The sequence below is a fragment of the Carcharodon carcharias genome, chromosome 13, assembly GCF_017639515.1.
Source record: "Carcharodon carcharias isolate sCarCar2 chromosome 13, sCarCar2.pri, whole genome shotgun sequence".
Lineage (NCBI taxonomy): Eukaryota > Metazoa > Chordata > Chondrichthyes > Lamniformes > Lamnidae > Carcharodon > Carcharodon carcharias.
This window is the reverse complement of record NC_054479.1, coordinates 58,083,042-58,108,869: the sequence shown is the minus strand read 5'-3', so window position 1 is coordinate 58,108,869 and position 25,828 is coordinate 58,083,042. Positions and strand designations below refer to the sequence as shown.

Below are 25,828 nucleotides of genomic sequence, written 5' to 3'. Positions count from 1 at the left end.
TGGGTGACCGCTTTGCAGAACACCTGCGGTCTGTCCGCAAGAATGACCCAAACCTCCCTGTCGCTTGCCATTTTAACACTCCACCCTGATCTCTTGCCCACATGTCTGTCCTTGGCTTGCTGCATTGTTCCAGTGAAGCCCAACGCAAACTGGAGGAACAACACCTCATCTTCCGACTAGGGACTTTACAGCCTTCCGGACTGAATATTGAATTCAACAACTTTAGGTCGTGAGCTCCCTCCCCCATCCCCACCCCCTTTCTGTTTCCCCCTTCCTTTTTTTTCCAATAAATTATAAAGATTTCCCTTTTCCCACCTATTTCCATTATAAAAAAAAAACCCCACTAGAGCTATACCTTGAGTGCCCTACCATCCATTCTTAATTAGCACATTTGTTTAGATAATATCACCAACTTTAACTTTAACACCTATGTGTTCTATTGTACTATTGTCGCTGACATCTTTTGATGATCTGCTTCTATCACTGCTTGTTTGTCCCTACAACCACACCCCCCCCCCACCTCTCTCTCTCTCTCTCTCTCTATGTCTCCGCCCCCCACACACACACCTTAAACCAGCTTATATTTCAACTCTTTCTTGGACTCGAACTCAAGTTCTGTCGAAGGGTCATGAGGACTCGAAACGTCAAATCTTTTCTTCTCCGCCGATGCTGCCAGACCTGCTGAGTTTTTCCAGGTAATTCTGTTTCTGTTTTTGTTCAAGTGGTTATGGTACTGGGCTTGTAACCCCGAGATCAAGAGTTCAAATCTCACCATGGCAAATTATGAAACAATGTAATTTCATCTGAATAAGAACAGATGGAAAGGTGTTTATACTCGAAAGAGTTACTTATAAGTGTTAGGCTTGGCCTAAATAGCCAAGTGGTTATGGTACTGGGTTTATAACCCCAAGATCAGGAGTTCAAATCTCACAATGGCAAACTATGAAATGATGTAACTTCATCTGAATAGGAACAGATGGAAATGTGTTTGTACTCGTAAGAGTTACTTATTTGGCTACGTTTGCTGCCGGATGTCCCTGGAGAAGGAGCACGCGGTGTCTGCTGGCACTCTCGAGGCCTTCCGTGCTCGGTGGGCACCGCGGGGACTGGGGTGTTTTGTTGACCCCTTTAATCACATTTTGATTTAAAGTTTGTAAGGTTCCTTTAAATTTTTGTCCTTGGTTTTACAGCTGACCTGAATTAGGGGCTGTGCCTGATTTATCCCAATTTTGTTGATTTGGTTTTCATTTAAAAGATTATCAAGAGTTCAAATCTCACAATGGCAAACTATGAAACAATATAACGATCTGAAACAGATGGAAACGTGTTTGTACTCGATAGAGTTACTTTGTGCTTGGCCTAAATAGCCAATTGGTTATGGTACTGGGCTTGTAACCCCAAGATCAAGAGTTCAAATCTCACAATGGCAAACTATGAAACAATGTAACTTCATCTGAACAGGAACAGATGGAAACATGTTTGTACTCGAAAGAGTTACCTACAAGTGCTGCTTGGCCTAAATAGCCAAGTGGTCATGGTACTGGGTTTGTAACCCCAAGATCAAGAGTTCAAAACTCACAATGGCAAACTATGAAACAATGTAATTTCATCTGAAACAGATGGAAACGGGTTTGTACTCGAAAGAGTTACATGTATGCTTGGCCTAAATAGCCAAGTAGTTATGATACTGGAACAAAAACAGAATTACCTGGAAAAACTCAGCAGGTCTGGCAGCATCGGCGGAGAAGAAAAGAGTTGACGTTTCGAGTCCTCATGACCCTTCGACAGAACCTGTTCTGTCGAAGGGTCATGAGGACTCGAAACGTCAACTCTTTTCTTCTCCGCCGATGCTGCCAGACCTGCTGAGTTTTTCCAGGTAATTCTGTTTTTGTTTTGGATTTCCAGCATCCGCAGTTTTTTTGTTTTTTTTTTCAGTTATGATACTGGGTTTGTTACCCCAAGATCAAGAGTTCAAATCTCACAATGGCAAACTATGAAACAATGTAACTTCATCTGAAACAGATGGAAACAGCTTTGTGGGACATGCCCTCCGTGCCTTTATGGGCACCCGGTGCGGAAGGGGGTCGGGAAGGAGGAGGACCTCCTCGTGAACCTGCTCCTGGGCCTGGCCAAGTTGGCCATTAACAGGTCCAGGCAGCGGGCGATCGATGGGGGAGTCCCACCCGATTGTTTGTCCCTCTTCCGTGGCTACGTTCACTGCCGGATGTCCCTGGAGAAGGAGCACGCGGTGTCTGCTGGCACTCTCGAGGCCTTCCATGCTCGGTGGGCACCGCGGGGACTGGGGTGTTTTGTTGACCCCTTTAATCACATTTTGATTTAAAGTTTGTAAGTTTCCTTTAAACTTTGTTCTTGGTTTTACAGCTGACCTGAATTAGGGGCTGTGCCTGATTTATCCCAATTTTGTTGATTTGGTTTTCATTTAAAAGATTATCAAGAGTTCAAATCTCACAATGGCAAACTATGAAACAATGTAACTTCATCTGAAACAGATGGAAACGGGTTTGTACTCGAAAGTTACTTACAAGTGCTATTGAAAGGAGTTCCTAGCTGCAGTCAGAGTAAGCTGGAGACAGGTCAAGCACTCATTCTTTTTCTTCAATTGTTCAGAGTTTTGACGCTGGTGTGCATACACTTATGAAATTTTCCTGCCACTGGACTCTAATACTTTGTTTAACCTCAGCCTTCACCTTTAAGGTACTACTGTAGGGCTCTGTATGATCATCTGCATTGTTAGGTTTTCTGCCCTGCCAAGTAATGAGTTACCTATAAGCATCACTATTAGCACCAGCAGCTCACCTGTTCAATTTAAATAAGGCCCGCTCACTAAAATCAGTTGGGCCTCCTGCTGATTCTAGCAGCTGCGTGAGGCAGGGAATGGCCGGTTAGTTCAGATGGTTAGAGTGTGATGCTTAATGGCACTGACAGTGTGGGTTCAGTGCCCATGCCAGCTGAGGTAGTTCTTTGGGCCCGCCTATTATGTTTACCCCTTTGTGATAACATGGCACCCTGGAAAGACTGCTTGAGATAGAGATATATGGAAACACATGATTAGCACAACTGCAAATGCTAGATGAAGAGAGAGAGTGAAGCAGGCCCACCTCCTGTCCAATCATCACTCCATGTCAAAATCGTCTCCCTTGTGTCTCATATTAACAGGAAAATCTTTAAACACTTTCCACAGTCACTAGAACTCTGTTGATGATATATAACCAACCAAAGCAAATTTTAAATTTGCATCAATCTGCTCTCTAAAGTCATATTAAAACAAAGATTAAGCCCTATCTGACATCAGGTGATGTTCTTTTTCCATCAAATCACATGTAAACATGTACCCTTACTTGTGGCCAAGATGTCTATTATTAGGAAAAGATTCCCAATGTGACAGGTCAAGCTTAATTTAATTGAAAATTAAAATTATAGGTGAGGGAGGTGATACCAATGAAAATGATCACCTCTCAGGGTTCACATGATGAGTCTCTCTCTATATTTTTACCTGACTATAACAATGAGGTCTCATTCTCTCATAATCACTCTCACTCACCACTTCTCTTCATTTTTCTGCAACAAGGATCATAACTATATATTTTGCTGCAACATCCACGCTTCATTTCAATTCCAGCCAATCATACAACTGGCACACACCTGAGATTTAAAGGGGTTAAATTGGATAGCTGAAAACGGGCATGGGGATTGCAATGCAATGCAGCCTCATTGTGCCTTTGTGCTCCCTGCTCATTAACTTGATTTCTGTGTGCAGTCAGCACTAACCATTCTGTTGACTGGCTTGCACCCCTTAGCAGGGCTTCCAAACTCGGGACTTGCTAGCATTACTTGAAGCCTGCCTGCAGCTTAAAGCTAGCCTCTGTCTCTTAAAGGGGAGGTTCATTGTAGCTGGAGCAGGTTGCTGGGAGTCATTTGTGAGCTGAATCTGACCTGGGAAAGACAAAAAAGTGGCTGAACATGTGAGAGAGTGGGAACCCAGGTTTTCTGAAGCTGCACTGGGTGAGTTGGTGGAAGAGGTGTAAAGGAGGAGAGAAGTCCGGTCTCCACAATGGATGAGGAGGACCTTCAAAAACATGGTGAAAGGGCTGTAGAAACAGACAGCCACAGAGATCAATGCTAGGAGTTAGCGCCAGTGACTTGGATGCAGTGTTGCAGAACCTTAGTAACCTCACACAAATGATAAAAGGCAGAGAATGCATCTTCAAATGCCATATTCTACCAACTGCACCATTAGTCTCAGCCATTGCTCAATTCACTAAGCCCCCATCAATCACCTAACAATGATGTCTAACATTTATAACTCATAGCTAACATGCATTTATGCATCTCAACTTCACAAGCCTAGCATTGTTGCAACCTTAAACCTATGTTTTCCAGCTTGCACACACTGCCAGCTAGTCAACCATGACAGCTGCATCATCCAAACATTACATGACCTTCACTGGCCAGGATAGATAAAGGGAAACTGGTGGATGTGGTGTATTTGAATTTTCAGAAGGCATTAGATAAGATTGTTATGCAGGATGAGGACTCATGAAATTGAGGTATTTTATGAATGTAATAAATAAGCATGAATTGAGTATTGTTTAATACACAAAATAAAGAGAACTAATAAATGGGTCATTTTCAGAATGGCAGGGTTTTACTATTAGTGTAGCATCAGGATCAGTGCTTGGACCTCAGCTATTTACAATCTATATCAGTGACTTAGATGAGGAGACCACGGCCGGGATTTTCCGTGCCCACTGGCGTCGGGCATGTTCGGTGGTGTGAGTGGACAATATGGCGAGAAGGCCAAAAATTAATTTCACGATGTCGTTAAATCAGTTTGCAATCATCTGCTCAGCTCATCGATTGCGGGCCGTGTTCCCCACCATCAGACATCAGGAACCTCATTGTAATACATCAGCATATCATTATAAGCATATCCAGCCAGACTCACCCCCCTCCTCCCAAACCCACCCGGACCCCCACTGGATTATCCACCCAAGTCAGCGAAAAACACACTGGTGCAGAACACGTCTTGACAACTGTGATGTGCAGAAGTCAGGACTTATTGCCAGGGCCTTGCTCACATTGCGGACATCAAGGAGCAGAAGATGCTGGAGCCCAACAACAACAGGATCCTGGAGGATCGTCCATAGCAAGCTGGGTGGATTCTCATGGACATGGCTCTGCTGCAAAGCAGCTCACAGAAGTTGGATAGTTACAGTTGATGCTCACAATGGATGGTGGTCGAGGGGGTGGGAGAGGAGGGTCTAGGATTGACTGGAAGAGAAAGAGGTGTCAAGGGAAGGGGTGAGGTTGGGAGGGCAAGAATGGAGGTGTCGGGGTTGGGAGGGGGCAGGGAGTACAGGGGAGGGAGGTAACGGGGAGAAGATGGCAACTGAGGAGGTCAATAGGAAGGAATTCAGAGTGGGGAAGGGGTCCAGGGGGAGGAAGGATTGCAGAGAGGGGAGGGAGTCCAGGAGGAGGAAGGAGCAAGAGAGCGAAGGAGCCTGGGGGAGAAAGGAGTGCAGAGAGGGGAGGAAGTCCAGGGAGAGGAAGGACTGCAGAGAGGGGAGGGAGTCTGGGGAGAGGAAGGAGAATGGAGAGGGGAAGGAGTAAGAGTGGAGGAAGGAGTCAGGAAGGGGGAAGGGGTAAAGCTAGAGGAAGAAGTAAGGGTGTCTGAGGGAGTCAGGAACGGGGAGGGATTAAGCGGGTGGGGGAGTCCAGGGGGCTGTGGGAGGACTGGAAAGGAGGGAAAGAGTTCCTAGTGGGGTATGGGTTCCAGTGGGGGAAGGGAATGGGTGAAACTGTCTGGATGGGGCAGGGGTCCGGAGGGGGGAAGGGATTCGGAGGGGGGAAGTGGTTCCGGGGGATGGGGTATGTCCAGGTGAACATGCAAGGGAGGGGTCTGATGGATCCGTGACTGCCACCTGGGAAGCAAACTGAGAGTGGGTGTGGTATGAGGAATGGTGAGAATAACCGAGGGCATAGTGAAGCGGAAGGTTGAGGATTCGACGGTAGCGGTAGAAAGGACGGTGAGGGTGGTTGGTGGGGACTTGGAGGCAGACACGGAAGGAGAAGGTCGGGGAGGTGAATGTGGATGAGGGTGAGATTTTCGAGAAGGAAGGGAATGTGCACATTCACCTGAATGTCCCCGAAGGAAAAGGGTTGTGGCTGGTAGGTCATGAAGGGGAGGTGGAAGGTGATGTCAGGGGATGGTCAGCTGTGATGGGGGACAGGAAATGGTTGACTGGAGGAGGGGAAATGCTGGGGAAGCTGACGAAAAAGCGATTCCAGACCATGCTGCCCAAATCGAAAGTGAAACGATAGCCATGGTGGACGAGATCAAATGCTGCATGGGAATGTGATCCGTGGGTGGGCAGAGATGCAGGTCAGCTCAGATGGACAACTGAAAGCAAAGCCCAACAGACAACATTCAAAATGCTCAGGACATTGAGGTAAGTGTGATACATGAAGGATCCGCCCAGATCGGGGAGTGCTTGCATGAGGCTCCGAAGGCCCTGCCACACACAATTCTCTCCCTCCAGAATCTCTCGTAGGCCAGCTGTTCTTCTGCGATGAAGAGGACAAGGTTAAAGGGCTCACAGGCAAAGGGGACTCGGAGGGAGAGGACGGCCTCTGAGATTCCTGAGTGGATGACCCAGTGGTGTTCAGCTGCCACTTCCACTCCCTTCAGGTGCCCATGAGCCCTAGCCTGACTCCTTGAGGGGAAAGAGCACCTGGAGGGGCATGCAGGTGCCCCATTTCCCTGTCACGTTGCTACTGCAGGAACTCACCCATGGCTACTGTGATGGAGTGCTGGTCTGCACACATCTCCACATCCTGCTGGACCAAGGTCTCCATGGGGTCAGCCATCCACACCATGGAGACCTCCATACATGCAAATGTGGGCACCAGTTCATCAGAGAGCAGGTGGGCATACTACGACTCGTGTGCCACCATGTTGAGGGCTTCCAACAGCTCTGTGTAATGTTCCCACGCCTTCTGTTGACTCTAGGATGAGTTGGAAGGCTGAATCCAGAGGCTCATCATCTGACTCGGACCTCACAGATGTCTGATCCCCAGCAGTCCTCCAAGTGCCGGGAAGCTCATACAAACCTGCCTCCTGCTGCTGTGGACATGTATCCGTGCGGTGGCCACCAGATTGTGAACCTGAGCCTGCCCTAGGTCTAGGTCCCACCAAGGTATGTGTCCCTGCAATGGTGGAGGGTATGGGTAAGCTCTGTGACGGGTCCTCCAGGCTGCTTATTTCCAGCCCTTAAATGGGGGGCGGGGGGGTGTCCCCTTGGCTAGAGGTGAGAATGTGGATGGAGCTGAGCAACTTGCTGGCTGATGGTGTTGGTCGCTTAGCAGAGCTTCCTGTGAACCAAATTAGAGATAAGAGTGCTTGGCAACAGAGTCAAAAGCATGAGAGAAAGCACTCACATTTGCATTGAGAGAGGGGGATGATGTGGTGCAGGACCCTCATGAGGGTGTTCACTGCCGACCTCACCATCACAGCAGGCATGGACCATGTCCTCACCAGTCAGCATGATGGCACACTACTCAAAGTTAGTGAGGGGCCTAACGTGGCCACTCCAATCCTGATCTGGGACCTCTTCCTGCTGATGTAAGCAGGCTTCTCCTGCATAAAAACAGATAGAGAGAATGTGAGCAGGACACATAAGAACTTAAGAAATTGGAACAGGAGTAGACCATTCGGCCCCTCAAGACTACTCCGCCATTCAATAAGATCATGGCTGACCTTGTGTTTCGACTTCCACATTCCCACCTACCCCCGATAATGTTTGATTCCCTTGCCCAACAAGAATCTATCTACCTCTGCCTTAAAAATATTCAATGACCCCGCTTCCACCGCCTTCTAAGGCAGGGAATTCCAAAGCCGCACAACCCTCTGAAAGAAAAGAAATCCTCCTCATCTCTGTCCATGGCACTGAGTAGAAGGTTTGTGTGGTGAGTGGAGCCATGGACAGGATGAAGACACGAGCTCAAGTGAGTAAGAGACGTTGGAGATGTGAGGGTGTGTAAAAGAGTTAATGGCGTTGTCCCTTGAGGTATGAGATTCCTGTGGATGTGTGATGGGTTTGTGAGTGTGAGTTGAGATTGATGAGAAGAGTGAATTACCTTGGCGGAACGGATGACACCATTCATCCTGTAGCGGCACTGAGTAGCTGTTCTCTTTTGCAGGGCATTGGTGCTGACCACCACTGCTACCATCTGCCATGCTGGATTGGTGATGCCACTGGCCCTCATGCAGCCAGAGTGGGGATAGAGGACATAGCGAGCATCCACGGCGTCCAAAAGATGCTCAAGGGAAGCGTCACTAAATCTGGGGGCTGCAGTCTTCTTGCCTTTCGGGGCCATCCTGTCTTCTGCGCTGCAGTTGTGGGCTGGAAGCACAGAGAGGTGCACGCGCGGCTGGACTTTAAATATAGCATCCAGTGTGATGAAGCGGCAAGATAATGGCGTGGTGGGCAAATGAGAGCTCGCCCATCATGGAAACACATGTTTCCCGGGAATGCATAATTAATGTGGCGGGTTTGGGACGATACAGTGTGAAAAGCCACCATTGCAGCCGGTGGGTTTGTTTTACCTGCCTGTTACCACACTTAGTCAAAATTGCTGGGTCAAACTCCTGGAACTCCCTTCCTAACAGCATTGTGGGTGTACCTACACCACATGGACTGCAGCGGTTCAGAAAGGCAGCTCACCACCACCTTCTCAAGGGCAACTAGGGATGGGCAATAAATGCTGGCCCATCCAGCCAGCCCACATCCCATGAATGAATTTTTAAATACTTAGTGCAAATCTGGGATGATTCCGTCCACATGTAATATATCCAAGTTTGCTGTTGAGACAAAGTTAGATGGGAGAGTAAGCTGTGAAGAGAATGAAAAGATGTTCCAAAGGGGTATCAACAGGTGAAGTGAATGAGTAAGAATGTGGCAGAAGGAATACGCTGTAGGAAGGTGTGAGATTATTCACTTTGGTAAGGAGAATGGAAAAGTAGAATATTCTTTAAGCTCAAGAGGTTAGTAAAGATTGGTTTCATAGGGTATCCATGTACACAAATCATTAAATTAGCATGCAGGTACCAGCAATTAGGAAGGCAAATAACCTTTATTGCAAGGGGGTTGCAGTGTAAAAGTGAGTAAGTCTTCCTACAATTATACAGGTCTTCGGTGAGACTACACTTAGAGTACTGTGTACCATTTTGGTCTCCTTATCTAAGGAAGGATATCCTTGCCTGTGAGGGGATGCAGCAACGGTCCACTAGTTTGATTCCTGGGATGAGAAGGCTGTCCTATGAGGAGGGATTTGAGTAGAATGGGCCTATATTATCTGGTGTTTAGAAGAATGAGAGTTGATCGCATTGAAAATTTAAATTCTTAAAGGGCTTGACAGAATAGATGCGGAAAGACTGTTTCCTGTGGCTGGAGAATCTTGAACTAGGGATCATAGTCTCAGGATAAGGAATTGACCCTTTAGGGCAATAATTAAAAATTTCTTCATTCTAAAGGTTATGAATTCTCTGCTCCGAAGCGCTGTCGATAACTAAAGTAATGTACCAGCCTGTTCCAGGAAAGCCCTATCTCGAGTCCAAGGTTTCAGTCCATGACCAAAGCTGTCAGCAGTGGATAAGTTCACTTATCTTAGCAGCATACTCTCTCGAGCTGTCTATATTGACAAGACACATGCAAGAATTGCAAAAGCAAGTGTAGCCTTCGGCAGACTTCAAACATCAGTCTAGAACAAAGTTGGGTAAGCCTGCCTATTCAACAAAGTCCATAGAGCAGTAGTCCTGCCCACTCTGCTCATGCAAGACTTGGACAAGTACCAGTGTCATGCCAAGAAATTCAACCACTTTCACTTGAGCTGCCTTCGGAAGTTTCTGAAGATGAGAAGGCAGGACAAAATACCAGACACTGAGGTGCTCACCTGAGCTGACATCCACGCATCCACAACCGAAACAGTCACAACTGAGTTGGGCTGCTCGCGTAGCCAGAATGCCTGACAATTGCTTACCAAAGCAAATCTTCTATGGAGAGCTTTGAGTCTGGGGTGTGCTCTTGTGACAGTCAAAGGAAGCACTAGAAAGACACTCCAAAGGTTTTACTTAGGAGTTTTGATATCAACTTCGAGTCCTGGGAGAAATTCGTCCAAGATTGCTGCATCTGGTGCAAACAAATAAATTAAAATTTATGGCCTGCATGAAAATAGCCCGTCTGTCTCACTGAGTTTGTCTTTCTGCTACCTTCCTTCCTGTGAAAAATGCTCAACAGCGACCCAGAATTGAACTGACTGCACATCTCTATTTTTCCTTCCTCCTTACCCTTGACGGCATGGCTCAGTTTGGTAACTCAGCTTCTGGGAAATCGTTACACTAACCAATATCCCACCATTCTATGACACAGCACAGTGGGCACCATGCTTATGTATTCACACTAATCATAGGATAAAGGGATTTATTGAGGGTCCTGCCTCTACAGTCCTCCCATGGTGTAGCATTATGATAATTAGAATGTTGCATTAAAAATTATTATTATAGTTTATTAGAAGCAACCCATAGGATCAAGTTGCAGACCCTTTCTGTTTTAAAACAGGTTGCTATGGATCAGGTTACCAAGGAAACCGCTGCAAGATTAGGTGAGACTTAAGCATTTGTACAGGACCAGGAATGAAATGGTTGTCGAGCCAGGTTTAATGGTTCAGAAGGCTGTTGTGTGTCCTGCATTGGTAATTCTTACCTCAAAGTCTGCATTATCGTTACTAATGACACAAAGCTAGGTAAGAAAACAAGTTGAGGGCACAAAGGATCTGCAAAGGGTTATAAATAAGTAGAGTGAGTGGGCAGAAATTTGGCAGCTAGAGTATAATGTGGGAAAATGTGAGCTTGTCCACTTTGGCAGGAAGAATAGAATAATAGAATATTATTTAAATGGAGAGAACCTGCAGAATGCTGTAGTACAGAGGGATCTGGGTGGCATTGTACGTGAATCAAAAAAAGAAAGCTTGCAGGTACAGCAGATAATTAGGAAGGCAAATGGTATGTGGGCGTTTATTGCCAGGGGTTGGAGTGTTAAAGTGGGGAAGTCTTTACAGAACATTGGCGAGATCTCACCTAGTATACTGTGTACAGTTTTGGTCTACTTACTTAAGAGAGATATACTTGCTATGGAAGTAGTTCAAGAGAAATTTGACTCGGCTGATTTCTAGGATGAAGGGGTTGTCTTACGAGAAACAGTTAAGCATATTTGACCTATACACATTGGAGTTTGGATGAATGAGAGGTGAGTGTATTGAAACATAAGATTCTGGGGGGGGTTTGACAGGGTAGATGCTGAGAGGATGTTTCCCCTCATGGAGGAATCTGGAACTAGAGGACACATTTTAAAAATAAGGGGCCTCCCATTCAAGATGGAGATGAGGAGGAATTTCTTCTCTCAAACTGTTGTTAATCTTTGGAATTCTCTTATCCAGCAATTTGTGGAGGCTGGGCCATTGAATATATTCAAGGCTGAATGAGACAGATTTCTGATCTACAGGGAATCAAGGGTTTTGGGGGCAGATGGAAAGTGGATTTAAGGCCACAATCATGTCAGCTATGATCTTACTAAATGGTCGATGGGCCAAATTGTCTCCTGCTGCTCCTATTCCTAATAATCTTGTGTTGTTACTGTTTTTCAGCCATGATTAAGAGCATTGAAAGACTTTGTGTGTTGTTGGTAAAGTTTGAAAGTGAACAGGTGTTGGGCATATTGGAAACAATTTGATGAAGTTAGAAAACAGGTATTAGTGAAGTTAATGGGCCTGTTAAGTTTACGTGATTTTTTTGTGTGGTTTTGGCACTAACTTGGGCTCTCTAGCACAAGGTTATTAGGCACCATACATCCTCCTAACATGTAAAAATGGCATCTCCATTCACACTCCAGATGGGATGTGAAGGAGTTTATGTGCACGTACCTAATGACTTTTAGTAGCATACAGAGCGGCCAGATTGTGACATCATTGAATGTACAATGTGATTTGATGCCACATCACAGTTTTGTGCACCATGCTCCAAAGTATGCCCTGTCTTAACTTTGCACAACTGAACACAACATTAAATGGCATGACTGGCTCCCCACCAGCACCACTTGAAGGAATCATGGAGCAGAATTTTATGCCCTGCGGTTGGGCGTGCATCCGACGTGATCAGATGTAAAATAGCATGCAATGACGACGGCGAGAAGCCTGACATCATCGCGCACTCGCACAATATTTGCGTTGCTGGGCACGAGCAGGTGCCAGAGCTGCACCCGCCATTAGTTAACAGGTCACTTAAAGCCATTAAGAAATCAAGTGACGGCTATTTTTCTTTGCTTTTGCAATTTCGCGCTCATCGCACGGGCAGGCGGGCAGCCCACGATTTCAAAAACCTCATCCAAGTGTGAGATTGAAAAGAGTTAGCAGCATGGCCAGTGTGAGTAGTGAGGAGTTTGGTAGATAGTTTACTGTTGGTGACCTATTGGTACTTGGCAGCTTCATCTCTGTTCAGGGCTTCATTGTTAGCATTTCCAGGCTTCATTTCAGGACTCATTGGTACCTCCAAAGGTCCCTGAAGGATTCAGACTGTGTGGACCCTTCTAGACAGCCTTCCGTTCCTCTGGGAATTGGGATTGTGGTCTCTGCTGATGGCATGTCCTCTGAGGAGGAAGAGGGGGCAGAAGGGAGAGGAGGCCAGGTGTCCCAATGCAGCGTCCAGGGGAGGGACGTGATGAGGAGAGGCGCAGGCACAAGGGACACAGGGCCAGCAGAAAGTCCAAGGTGGAAGGGACCACAGAAGACGCCACTATCCTGCTGCCAGGGTTTACATGTGGCAGTGCAGCTACCTCAAGAATCCCAAGGTGCAGTGCTGAAGGAGTCTCTGCCTCTCAAGGGAGACCGTGACCTCCATTTGTCAGATTGGGCCTGAGATCAGCTCCCACTGTGCGGGTGGACAGCCTATGCCAGTGGCTCTGAAAGTCACAGCGGCCCTCAGCTTCTTTGCCTCAAGCTCTTTCCAGGGGTCAGTGGGGGATCTTTGTGGAGTCTCCCAATCAGCTGTCCAAAGTTGTGTCAAGCTATTGACAGAAGCTCTGTTCAGGCAGGTATTGACTTTCATTGAGTTCCATTTGGACGAGGCCAGCCAGGCTGAGCGAGCTAGAGGGTTTGCTGGGTTCCCCCGTGTCCAGGGTGCATTCGACTGCACATGTGTGACTATCAAGGTGCCAGCCGGTCAGCTGGGTGCCTTCGTCAACAGAAAGGGATTCCACTCCATGAACGTGCAGATAGTGTCTGACCACAGGATGCAGATTCTGCAAGTTTGTGCAAAGTACTCTTGCATCTCCCATGACACTCACATCCTGAGACACTCCCAGGTACCGAGGTTCTTCAGTGCTCCAGCCCCACGGGATGCATGGCTGCTGAGTGACAAGGGCTATTCCTTGAAAAGGTGGCTCATGACGCCTCTCTGCCATCCAGGAGCAGAGGCAGAGAAGCATTACAATACGAGTCATGCCTCCACAAGGGCGGTAATAGAGAGGACCATAAGTCTTCTCAAGATTCGCTTCTGATGCCTAGACCGTTCAGTGGGTGCACTTCCATACCCCTCAGAGCGGGCATCACTGATAGTGGTTGCATCCTGCGCTCTCCACAATCTGGCACTGGCAAGGGGGGACCCACAGGAGGAAGAGAATTTTGACACAGCTTCACAGGCCACAGATGATGAGTCCACTAGTAAGAGGAGCATGGTGAGGAGAATGCTGAGGGCTTGGAGGCACACCCCGGTAACCTCCAGGGAGGCAAGGATGCCAGGGATGCATTGATCCAATGCTCCTTCAGTTAGGCCATCAAAGATCAGATTCATTGTAATAAAAGCAAAATGCTGTAAACCTGAAGCAAAAACAGGAAATGCTGGAAAAGCTCAGCAGGTCTGACAGCAGCTGTGGAGAGAGAAACAGAGTTGATGTTTCGAGTCCATGTGACCCTTCTTCAGAGCTAAAGGGAAGTAGAAATATGATGAAATTTATATTGTTTAAGGGGGGTGGAGCAGGTGAAACTGGATAGAAAGCCAGTGATAGGTGGGGGCAAAGGAGAGATTGACAAAGGTGTCATGAACAAAAGGAATGTTAATGGTTGTGGTAAGGGCTAAAAAAGGCGCTGATAGTGGCAAAGGTGAGAAAGCAGAATGTGATAATAGCAGAATAAGGGTAAGCATTCTGAAAAGAACAACATGAACAACGGACAGGTGGCCCTTGTGGGGGTGGGGTGGGGTGGGCGGGAGGGGGCGGTGGTGTGGAAAAAAGGGTCGAAAATGGGATAAAAGGGGGGATAAAAAAGGGGATAAAACAATGAATAAATGGATAAAAATAAAAATTTTTAAAAAGGTGGGTAAAAAATAAAAATGAATTTTGAAAAAAGGGGTGAAGATAGAGGAGAGAGGTCATGGTGTGAAGTTGTTAAACTCGATGTTAAGTCCAGAAGGCTGTAAAGTGCCTAATTAGAAGATGAGGTGCTTTTCCTCCAGTTTGCGTTGAGCCTCACTGGAACATTGCAGCAGGCCAAGGATGGACATGTGGGCATGAGAGCAGGATGGTGTGTTGAAATGGCAAGCAACAGGAAAGTCTGGGTCATGCTTGCGGACAGACCAAAGGTGTTCTGCAAAGCAGTCACCCAGTCTGCGTTTGGTATCTCCAATGTAGAGGAGACCGCATTGGGAACAGCGAATGCAGTGGACTAAATTGAAGGAGGTGCAAGTGATGTACCGCTTCACCTGAAAGGGGTATTTGGGCCCTTGGACAGTGAGGAGGGAGGAGATAAAAGGGCAAGTGTTGCACCTTCTGCGATTGTGTGGGAAAGGGATGAGGAGTAGGGTGTGATAAAGGAGTGGACAGGGTATCCCGGAGCGAATGGCCCCTATGGAATGCTGACAGGGCGGGTGAGGGGAAAATGTGTTTGGTGGCGGCATTATGCTGGAGTTGGCAGAAATGGCGGAGGATGATTCTTTGAATGCAGAGGCTGGTGGGATGAAAAGTAAGGACAAGGGGGCCCTACCATGGTTATGGGAGGAAGAGGAAGGTGTGAGGGCAGAGGTGCAGGAGATGGGTCGAACACAGTTGAGGGCCCTGTCAACCACCATGGGTGGGAAACCTCGGTTAAGGAAGAAGGAAAACATGTCAGAAGCACCGTTTTGGAAAGTGGCATCATCGGAACAGATGCGACGGAGATGAAGGAACTGAGAGAATAGGATGGAGCCCCTACAGGAAGCAGGGTGTGAGGAGCTGTTGTCGAAGTAGCTATGGGAGTCGGTGGGCTTGTGATGATTATTGGTGGACAGTCTATCACCAGAAATGGAGACAAAGAGGTCAAAGAAGGGAAGGGAAGTGTTGGAGACGGACCATGTGAAGGTGATAGAAGGGTGGAAATTGGAAGCAAAATTGATCAATTTTTCCAGATCCAGAATGGAGCATGTAGCAGCACCGAAACAGTCACTGATGGACTGAATAAAGAGTTGGGGGAGGGGGCCTGAGTAGGACTGGATTCTGCTTTCCTACTTTTGCCACTGTCAGCACCATTTTTAGCCCTCACCACTACCATTAACACTCCCTTTGTCCTTTTGTTCATGACATCTTTGTCAATCTCTCCTTTGCCCCCACCTATTGCTGGCCTTCTAGCCAGCTTCACCTGCTCCACCCCTCTTAAATAATATAAATTTCATCACATTTCTACTTGTCTTTAGCCCTCAAAATGTTCACTCTGTTTCTTTCTCCAAAGATCAGCTTCAGCCTCATGCCAGGGCTGCTGTCTCCATCCCAGATGTCTGAAATTACTCTCTCATTTGTGCCCAAAGTCCCCTTAGTGCCTTTGCAAAAAGGTTTCGAGCCACGCTTGTCCAGCTTTATCTACTGGCGTACCCTGCACCACATTAAATAAAAAAGGTGAAGCATTCTCAGGCCATTGCGACAAAAGAAAATTTATCTCATGTTGACACTCATAACAAATTAACAGAACCTTCTCTGGTCTTCAACACCAGATCAGTAAACATAAACAAAACATTGCACATCAAAAGATCACCTGTGACCAGTCCTTCTTGTGCTCATGGTGCTTTAAACTTACGTTTGTGAGTGCTACATCTTGGTGCTCCCCCCTCACTGGCATTGGAGACAGTCTGCTGACTCTGGTATCTTGTTGGCCTTGATGACCTTGGTGGTCATCGTTTGGCCGGTAGAGCCTGTGCTGTCCCCGCCTGGGAGGGAGCGGCCAGTGCCACAGCTGGCATCTCTCCAGTCGCCGCAGCCTCACCAGATGCCTCAGTCACTGGCAGAGGGGCGGATGAGCTGCTGCCGCCATCCAGAGCGCCCTGAGAGGAGCTCGCAGAGACGAGAAGCAGCTAGTGCACCAACGTGAGGTCGCTTTGGACCTCCCTGCTCACCATTGATGGACGGGCACCTCGCTGGGATACTGAATGCCTCATCCATCTCCCACATGGACACTGACCACCTGAGCTCTGTGCCTATGTGAGGGCTTGCAGTCCGATCGCAACCCCAGGAATCCCTGACTCTGTTCCTGGAGTTGCCTCTCCATGAGAGTCGCCACTCTCTCAGTGAAGGAGGCAGTGCGCTTGGCCATGAGGGTCACCGCAATGCTCATGTCCGCATGGACTCCTCCATAATGGAGACCATGGCATGCGTATCCTCATGGATCCCCGCCAGATCCTCCTGCACATCCAGCATCTGCCGCCTAATGGACGACTCCGGGGGTTCATTATCTGCCTTCGACCCAGCATCTTCCTGGTCTCCTGCAGTCCTCTGACTGCCAGCGCCCTGGGCACTCTCTGCCTCCACCTGCACCTCAAATGAGTGTGAAGTACCCTCACTGCTGTGCAATGACACTTTAGCCAAAAGTCTAATGCCCACCGAGGTGCTGATATCTGCGCTGGTGCCTGATTCAGAGAGTGGTTGTGAAGTAGGTGCTTCTGGAGCCTGGTGGGTCTCTGGCGTCAGTGGTGGGTCTTCGAGGTCGTGCAATTGGGTGTGTGGTGGCAAATCTAAGGGAGAACAACGACATGCCATTTGTTTAGATCAGCACACTGTCACTGTGCACGCCAGGCAGACTGGTGAGTCCATGGAGATCTGCATCGTGGTACCATCGTCTTTCAATGATCAATGGGGAATGCAGTTTTGAGGCTCCAATCGATGATGAGACTATATAAGAATGTTTGCAGCATCTGAAGCTCTCACCTCAGTGCACTGCACTCTTACCTTTGTCTGACACCTCAGCCTCTCCGCGGCCGGTTGACCGAGGTGCGTGGCACCTCACCAGGTCTAAGGCGTCCTGCTTGTATCCGGAAAAGATTAGGAGGTCAGCTGAGTCTGCGACCTGTCAGTGTTGTTATGGGTGGTCTTCTCTTGAAAGGACAGAGGAGCACCACTGCAGTCTGGCCAACCCCACCTGCAGAACACCTTGCAGACCACATCCGAGTTATGGTCCTCGAGCCACAAAACACTCAGTCCAAGAAGCCAGGGCTCACCCTCTTGGTCAGCTCCGGCGTCATTGACAATTGGCACTCAGACTCTAACACCCCTGAGCTCCACGGGGTGGGGACAGCCAGACCTTAACACGTCAACACACTGCTCCATGCCAACACAGCACTCACCCTTCCTGAGCGCAGCAAGCTGTTAAACCTCTTGCAGCACTGGACCCAGGTGCGTCACACCACATCATGGTTGCTGACCAGCACTGCCACCTCCTCCCAAGCTCCTTTTGTTAGGTGTGGTGGCTTCCTCTTTCCATCCCTGGGGACAAGGGTGTCCTTCCTGGCAGCCATCTCCTCCAGGGGCACCCATCAGAAAACCGGAGGGCCGAGTGCCCACCCAACCTGGCCACCCGCCTGGCATCTGACATCTGCAGCCACATTATTCTCCATAATTTATACTCGCCTGCTCACAACACTGAAGTTCTTCTCATTGCTGACAGCCTTCCAGGGCCTGACTGTGCCAGTTTTAAACCAGTCGCCAGGTTGCCATTGGACGTGGTGGCTGACAAGCCCCTGCCCGCCACTTGCCAATCAGTGAAGAGCCATCTTCCTCGCTGGGCGGGGCTTAATTGGCCGGGGGTGGACCGTTTCTCGGCTGCTCCTGGGCCCGCCAGCCCACCCGACGACCTCAAAGCTCTGCCCATAGAATATTTGCTGGGTTATTTCTTCTGGTTACTGATGCAATTATATTCATTTCTGAAGCTTTCCTATACTTGCCTAAAGTTTAGGTAATCTACTTGGAGTGTTCTGGCTGGTGCTGAAGCATTTTTCATTTATTTAAAAATTTGAGCTGAAACAAGATGCCTCCAGATATGGGTGTCCTAGTAGGCTGCCCACTTGGAATTGGAACCTGGCTGCTCTGCAGATGAACTAATGTGGGTCCTCACCCTCTCAGCAAACTGGCACCTGAGCTATCCTTTCTCTCTAGCCCTGGCCCTGTCTCCTGCACACTTGTGCCCAGTGTCTCTTGGCATGCAGATCCCTCCTCTATTCTATCCTTTAGAATAGGTGCAGTGTCAGTATCTGAGCTGGTGGCTGCAAGTGTAAGATTGTTCATATTCAACATCTTCCTCTTCCTCCGTTGACTGGGAAGGTTCCAGTTAAGCATTCTCGACTTCACCTCCCCAGCACGTTAACTTCTTTTCAGTTTTAGTTGAACATTTTATACAGTTGCTTTTGTAAATGAAGCGTTTGCCAAAATTTTTTTTCTTTGTGTCACTTTTGCTTCTTTTGCCAATTACTTTAAATCTGTACCATCTCATTTTCGACCCTTTCACAAGCGGGAACAGTTTCTCCCTATCTATTGTGTCCAGAGCCCTCATGATTTTGAGTCCCTCTATCAAATCTCCTCTCAGCCTTCTTTTCTCCAAGGAAAACAGTCATAACTTCAGGGGTGTAGTGCTGCCGGAGTACACCTGAGCATTGCTTCAGCACTTCCTGAGCACCGTTGGATAGTAAGCTCTCATTTCTTATTGTTCATCTGTTATCCTGCTCCATATTTGGGGTCACCTCATTCTTCTGACCAAAATTTATCACTTCACAATTCTTTACATTAAATTTTATCTGCCACATGTCTGCCCATTCCACCAGCCTGCCTATATCCTCTTGAACAAAAACAGAATTACCTGGAAAAACTCAGCAGGTCTGGCAGCATCGGCGGAGAAGAAAAGAGTTGACATTTCGAGTCCTCATGACCCTTCAACAGAACCTTCTATTGAAGGGTCATGAGGATTCGAAATGTCAACTCTTTTCTTCTCCACCGATGCTGCCAGACCTGCTGAGTTTTTCCAGGTAATTCTGTTTTTGTTTTGGATTTCCAGCATCTGCAGTTTTTTGTTTTTTTTTATGTTTATATCCTCTTGAAGCCTACCGCCATCCTGCTCACAATTCACAGTACTTCCAAATTTTGCATCATGTTCAAATTTTGAAATTGTGCCCTGTATACCCAGGTCTCGGTTATTAATATAAATCAAGAAAGGCAGTGACCCCTCTATATGCCATCCCCCATTCAGAAATAAGTAAAGTTTTCTGTAATTCTTGTTTTTAATAGGCTTGAATTAAATAATTAAACTGTTGCATTATGAAATTCTAGCTTTGCTAAAGACTAATGATTCAAAATACCACATAGTTTGAAATAAAATGCCTACTTGTACTAATATTTTTCACTTAAAAAGCATGGTTTTACTGATGTTTGGGGACTCAAATGATTAATACATAGGAAAAGGAAAGGAAAATACATAGGAATACATAAGAATAGATTTGGAAATGATATAGCCAACACATTTTCTTAGAGCTCCTGCATCTCAAAGTTTGGCATTACACCCCTGCCTAACTTCTCCAATTTATGTTCATAACTGAAGTTCCTCATCCCTGGAACTATTCTCATGAATCTTTTCTGCAGTCTTTCCAATGCCTTCACCTCCTTCCTAAATTGTGGTGCCCAGAACTGAACACAATATTCCAGATGATGCTGAACTGGTGTCTTATGCAAGTTCAACATAACCCCCTTGCTCTTGCATTTTATGTTCCTATTATTAAAGCTTAGGACACTATATGCTTTATTAACCGCGCTCTCAACCTATCCTGCCACCTTCGATTATTTATGCACAGAAACACCCAGGTCCCTCTGCTCCTGCACCCCTTTGAAAATTGTGCCCTTTATTTTATATTGTCTCTCCATGTTCTTGAATATGAAGAATGTTACCTGGTAGTTTGCTGTTTTATTTCTGAACTATTCATTGCCTCAGTTACTCAAAAATGAATCTGAAAATATGTCCTAGTGAGGAATATCATTGCTCAAAGCCTTATCCACATGTGAGCAGAACACACAAAGTCAACTGTATTGTCTGTAGTTAGGAAAAGTCATCATCATTTCAAATTCATTAAATCATTAGGACATTAAATTGCCATTTGAATTGGACGCCTACCCCTCTGGGGCAGTTGAACTTCTCATACCTGAAGTCAGGCAAGTAAAAATAGCAAGGGACAGGAATGCATCAAGAATACAGTGTGACATCCACCACCCACCCCTCCACACCATAACCCCTGACTGTACCCTTCCTGTTGTGCAGATGGGATTACAATTGATCCAGTCATCTCAGTTGGCCATCACTGGTTATGACTGGATCAATTGTTGAGAGTGTTTACTTGTGCTGAGTTCATATTTCTTTTTTGACATTCAAGACGTATGCTTTAGCTGTGTCTTAGTTTCCTTTTTAAGCCTTCCAACTGTTTGTTCCATTTTCCAACCTGAAAGAAGAAAGCAATCAAGATAGACTTTATTAAAACGATCTGCACTGAATTCTATCTCCCCATCTAATGCATAGTTGATATTTTGAAAGAAAGACATTTTAGAGCTTCTCACAACCACTGGAAACCTCAAAGCACTTTACAGCCAATTAAGCACTTTTGAAATGTAGTCAAGTGTTGTAAGATAGGAAATACAGCAGCCAATTTGTTCACAGCAAGCTCCCATGAACAGCAATATAATGATGACAAAATAATCTGTTTTTGTGATATTGATTAAAGGACAAATATTGGTCAGGACACCAGGAATAACTCTCTTGCTTTTCTTCAGAATTGTGCCATGGGATCTTTTACATTCACTGGAACCTTGGTTTAGCATCTCATTTGAAAGACAGCACTTTCATCGGTGCTATGCTGGAGCATCAGCCTTGATTTTTGTGCTCAAATCCTGGAGTGGGACTTGAACCTGGAACTTTGTGGCTCCGAGGCATGAGTCTCCCAACTGAGCCACAACAAACACTTTGAATAACTGTGCCATAGGATTAGAGAGAAGAATAGAGGTTCAAATTGGGTTGCTAGCACCAGTGTCCCATTAGAGTAGAGGAACGGGGGTTGCTAAAATGAGAAATAACCTTGCTGAATAATCTGAATCAAAGCACTCTCTGTTAAAGCCATTGACATAAACAGACAGGTATCCGTCTATTCCTTAATTGGCTACACACTCAATTACAATAATCTGTTTTTAATCTTGCTACAGTGTTACATACCTGAAGCCTGTCTCCAGTTTAAAGATCAGTTCCATGTTCAAGTTAAATATGCCTGCCAAGAACGACAAACCAGAAATGTTGGGTAAGTAATCTGAGACATGAAATGAAACACTTAGCTCAATCAGCTTTTTTAGAGGACAATTTAATTAAAAGATACAGTGTTCCTTTTGTTGACTAATGGGGCCTGAGTATAAGGAAAGCGGCTGGTTGATGACTTACTCTTCTTTTAGTATTTTTAGACACTGCCTGCTCAACAATTACTCCACTGAATAAATGGGAGCTTTATTTGAGCTGAGTAACCAATATCAAGTTACCTCCAAGGCCAAGAGACTCACAACATTAAACTGAGAAGATAATGTGGCTGGGCTATGAATTCAGGAATGGTGTTTTTATATCCTAAATTAAGTGTATATACTTGAAAAGGGGAAAAAATTGTGGACCTATTGTGAAAAGCAGTGGAATGGAACTAATTGAATAACTCTTTCAAAGAGCCAGCAAAGGCACAATGGGTTAAATAGCCTCCTTCTGTACTGTAAGATCCTATGCTTACCAATATGTACTTTCAAAGTATCTCTTGAGAAAAATTCTCACTTTTTTTGTGGCAAACTTTGTGGGGGGGTTGGGTGGCCTACTAAGTTAACAAACTCTCCTTTCATATCTGGTTCTGGAATAGAATCCAGTCCTCATGATGAGTTGAAAACATCTTTCCGATCATTCAGAAGTTTATTTTGTGGAGAATCCTTACACTGATGTCTCCTTCCATAGGTCTGTTTTGCTTTTTGTATAATAATGTTTAACTCCTTTTTTTCCTCTAATTGAGCTTCATTTTTAAATTAAATGACAACAACAGTTGATATTTATATAGCACCTTTAACATGATGAAACATCCCAAGGCATTTCACAGGAACATTTATAAAACTAAGTATGACATCGAGCCACTTAAGATATTAGGTCAGATGACCAAAAACGTGGTCAACGATGCATGTTTTAAGAAGTATCTTCAAAGAGGAAAATGAGGTAGAGAGGCAGAGAGGTTTAGGGTGGGAATTCCAGAGCTTGGGCATAGACAACTGAAGACACCAATGGTGGAGCAATTATAATTGGGAATGCACAAGACATCCTAGGAACCCAGATAGTTCAGAGGACTGTGTGGTTGAAGGATCAAGAAGGCCAAGGCCATGGAGGGATTTGAAAACGAGGATGAGAATTTTAAAATAAAGACATGCTTTACTGGGAACCAATGTAGGTCAGCGAGCACAGTAGTGAAAAAGAGAATTATCTTTCATTCTCTGACCAGTTCCTCTTCCTATTATCCTGGAAACTGGTTACAATTTCCAAATAAAACATGGTTCAATGTTGGTAATTATGGCTGTATATGATTCCTTACCACAAATAGACTTGTGGTATTCATACCTGCAGCAAGGTTACCAACTTATCACCAAAATAACCAAAGTAACAGCTAAAAACTGAAATGAAACACTAAGTACTAAAGTTATATTCACTTTTGATTGCCTCACTCTCTCAGCTTTCTTTCTTTCCAAATGAGCTGTTGGGCACTGAAATGAAGCTCATTACTTGAGTAAAATTGAGGAGTGGTTTTTTATCAATATCTGGGCATGTTTATATTTACCACAGTTTTGCTAAAAGATATTAATATTCATACCATACACTTGCATAAATTGTTAAAATAATGCAAGCCCCAGGGTTCTTTGTAAGATGGGGGTCAGAACTCAGAAGGAATTGGAGAGGGTTTCCAAGTGCTTAATTAAAGAGGCCAATTTTTTTGGAAACCTTTCTGTTGTCAGGAAATGTACAAAGGCAGAAAGATCTATTGTGTGGGAGAGCTGCAAGGAGACCAGGGATAGAGAATGGGAGGTGCAAGCAGGAACAAAAATTACTTCACATAACATTGAAGCTTTGTCATGTTGTTGTCCCAACAGACTCAAAATGTCAAAGGTGGTGGTGGTTGGGGACCTATATGTAGGGAAGACGTGCCTTATTAACAGGTGAGTGTTTGCTTACTCCATTTATTACAATAAACTGAGTCTGAGACAAATCTAATGTGTTTAAATTGCACAGACACCAAGTTATTTTTCTGTAATCAAAGAATAAAATAATTATACAATCCATCCCAAATGTAATTACTACTTGGAGTTCAGTGACTCTTGTTTGTAATTAACCGTTTTTACACACAGCAACATCCCAGAGAATGAACGAAAGAAAGAATCTGCATTTGTATAACAGCTTTCACAACCCCACTATGTGCTAAAGTAATTTCCAGCCAATTAAGTGCTTTTGAAGAATAGCCACTGTTGCAATGTTTGTAATGCCAACCAACTTCCATATAGCAATCAGATAATCTGTTTTAGTTATATTAGCTGAGGGATGTGTTGGTCAAAATATCAGGCGAATTCCATGCTGCTCTTCAAATATTATCATGGGATCTGTTATACCCACCTCAAAAGGGAGCAGAGGCCTCAGTTTCACATCTCATCTGAAGTACACATTATTATCAGTCCCCGAGCGAGGTTCCCCCAAATTGTTATGCTCCTGGGTGAGGAGGGATGAACTGGCTCCCTTTTCTTTATTCAACCCTCTCGGTTGGTTGCAACAAGGTTAATTTAAACAGGATCCCTTCCCTCATGGATATCTTTTCCCTGTCCAAATGTATTTATGTTGTAGAAGGAGCCAATTTAACCAGGCTTTCTTGAGTCAGAGAAAGAGTGAGTTTATTAGCTACTAAAACGTGAGAAAAAATAATAGAAACGCAACATGCATACACACAGATTAGAAATGAGAAGTGAGTCCAGAAACAAAAGTTTAAAAAGATATACAAATCAGCCTTTGGTTTGTCCATAAGAAGTAGATGGTGAAACATTGTGGCTGTTAAGTTGGATGATTCTGGAAGAGCTGACTTTGGCAGTAGAGCAGTTGGTTTGTAGATTCTTGGTTCTGCAGGTCAGCTGAAAGGAGTTGTCCTGTTTCCCTTTCGACTGTGGCTTTGCTGACTTATGACTTGCTTCCAGCAATCGTAGAGAGAGACTTTTTTACTTGCAAGCGCAGGGATATATAGTTAATGTCCTTCAGCTGTGACCTTCACAGCACACACTGACACAGCACACACTAGAACAGCAGACTAGCACACGGAAATCAGGGTTGCAGTTAGCTTTTTAGCCCCTTTTCTTGTATATTCCTTCAATTTAGATCAAGTCCATAGTCTAGGATATAGCTCAACAGGAGATGGTTCCTGCTGAGGTGGTAATCAGCCTCCATTATCTCTGCAACCACAGGTGATTATAATTCGGTTTTTGAAATGCATCTCCCTTTGAAGTATCTCGTTCTGAAGTGGGCCTTGACACCCTTTAGTGCATCATTCTGTTCTCCCTGGACTAGTTGGCCAAGTGTAATCCACATAGGAATTTTCCAACAAGTGGTTACTTTACAGTCCAGCCAGCTTTTGCTTGTAGGTCCTTTTTTAAAAAACACATGTCGCACTTAAATGTTCAATATCTCCTTAAGTAATTCAGGGCTATGATCCATGGTCATGACATACAGCACCTCCGACAATGCAGCATTCCCTCAGTACTGCCCTAAGGTGTCCCCCGAATTTGTGTGCTCAGGTCTCAGAATTTGGACTTGAAACCATGATCTTTTGACTTGGAAGCAAAAGTGCTGCTCCCTGGCCTCCAGCTGATACAAGCCACACAAAATAAATGACTGATTAATCTGTTTTCTTTTAGGAGTAGCTGAAGTGGGGAAGGTTACTTGGAAACCTTATTCAAACATTAATGACCACATGAAGAGGAGCGCAGGCATTTGTTTTAACAAGCCAGCCCTTGTTCACCATAACATTGGAGTGTTAGTATTGTGAGCTGAACTCCTGTTGTAGGACTCCAAAGGTTGTAGGACACAACCTTTAGTGCATTCAGTGATGAGAATGCCATCAAATTAACTGCAGTGGAATGTTATATCCCAATTGCTTAACGATAAAGATTGGATGAGTGAGCATCTAAGAAAACTGGTGGAACAGGATAGTGTAATATTCTATTTCGCAGCAGCTTCAGCTAACTTCAGTCCTGTATTATGTCTACAGAGACGGAATACATTTGGTTGAGGTTGTTTGTTTGCCACCATTTTAAAATCTATTTGCAGAATATTATTGTGTAGTTATACTACTGTTTCTGTTTTGGTGACAAGCCTTGATGTGAATGCAGCTATGTGACTC

The 25,828-nt window shown here is 45.5% G+C and overlaps 1 protein-coding gene across 1 annotated transcript in view; it reads left to right on the top strand.

Annotated features, from left to right (window-relative positions):
* The window catches only part of rab36 (RAB36, member RAS oncogene family), a 92,980-nt gene that overhangs the window by 15,862 nt on the left and 51,290 nt on the right, over window positions 1–25,828 (top strand). The window contains exons 3-4 of the mRNA XM_041203603.1: window positions 21,594–21,685; window positions 23,544–23,609. Of these exons, the coding sequence (XP_041059537.1) occupies window positions 21,594–21,685; window positions 23,544–23,609 (158 nt within the window). The remainder of the gene's footprint in view (window positions 1–21,593; window positions 21,686–23,543; window positions 23,610–25,828) is intronic.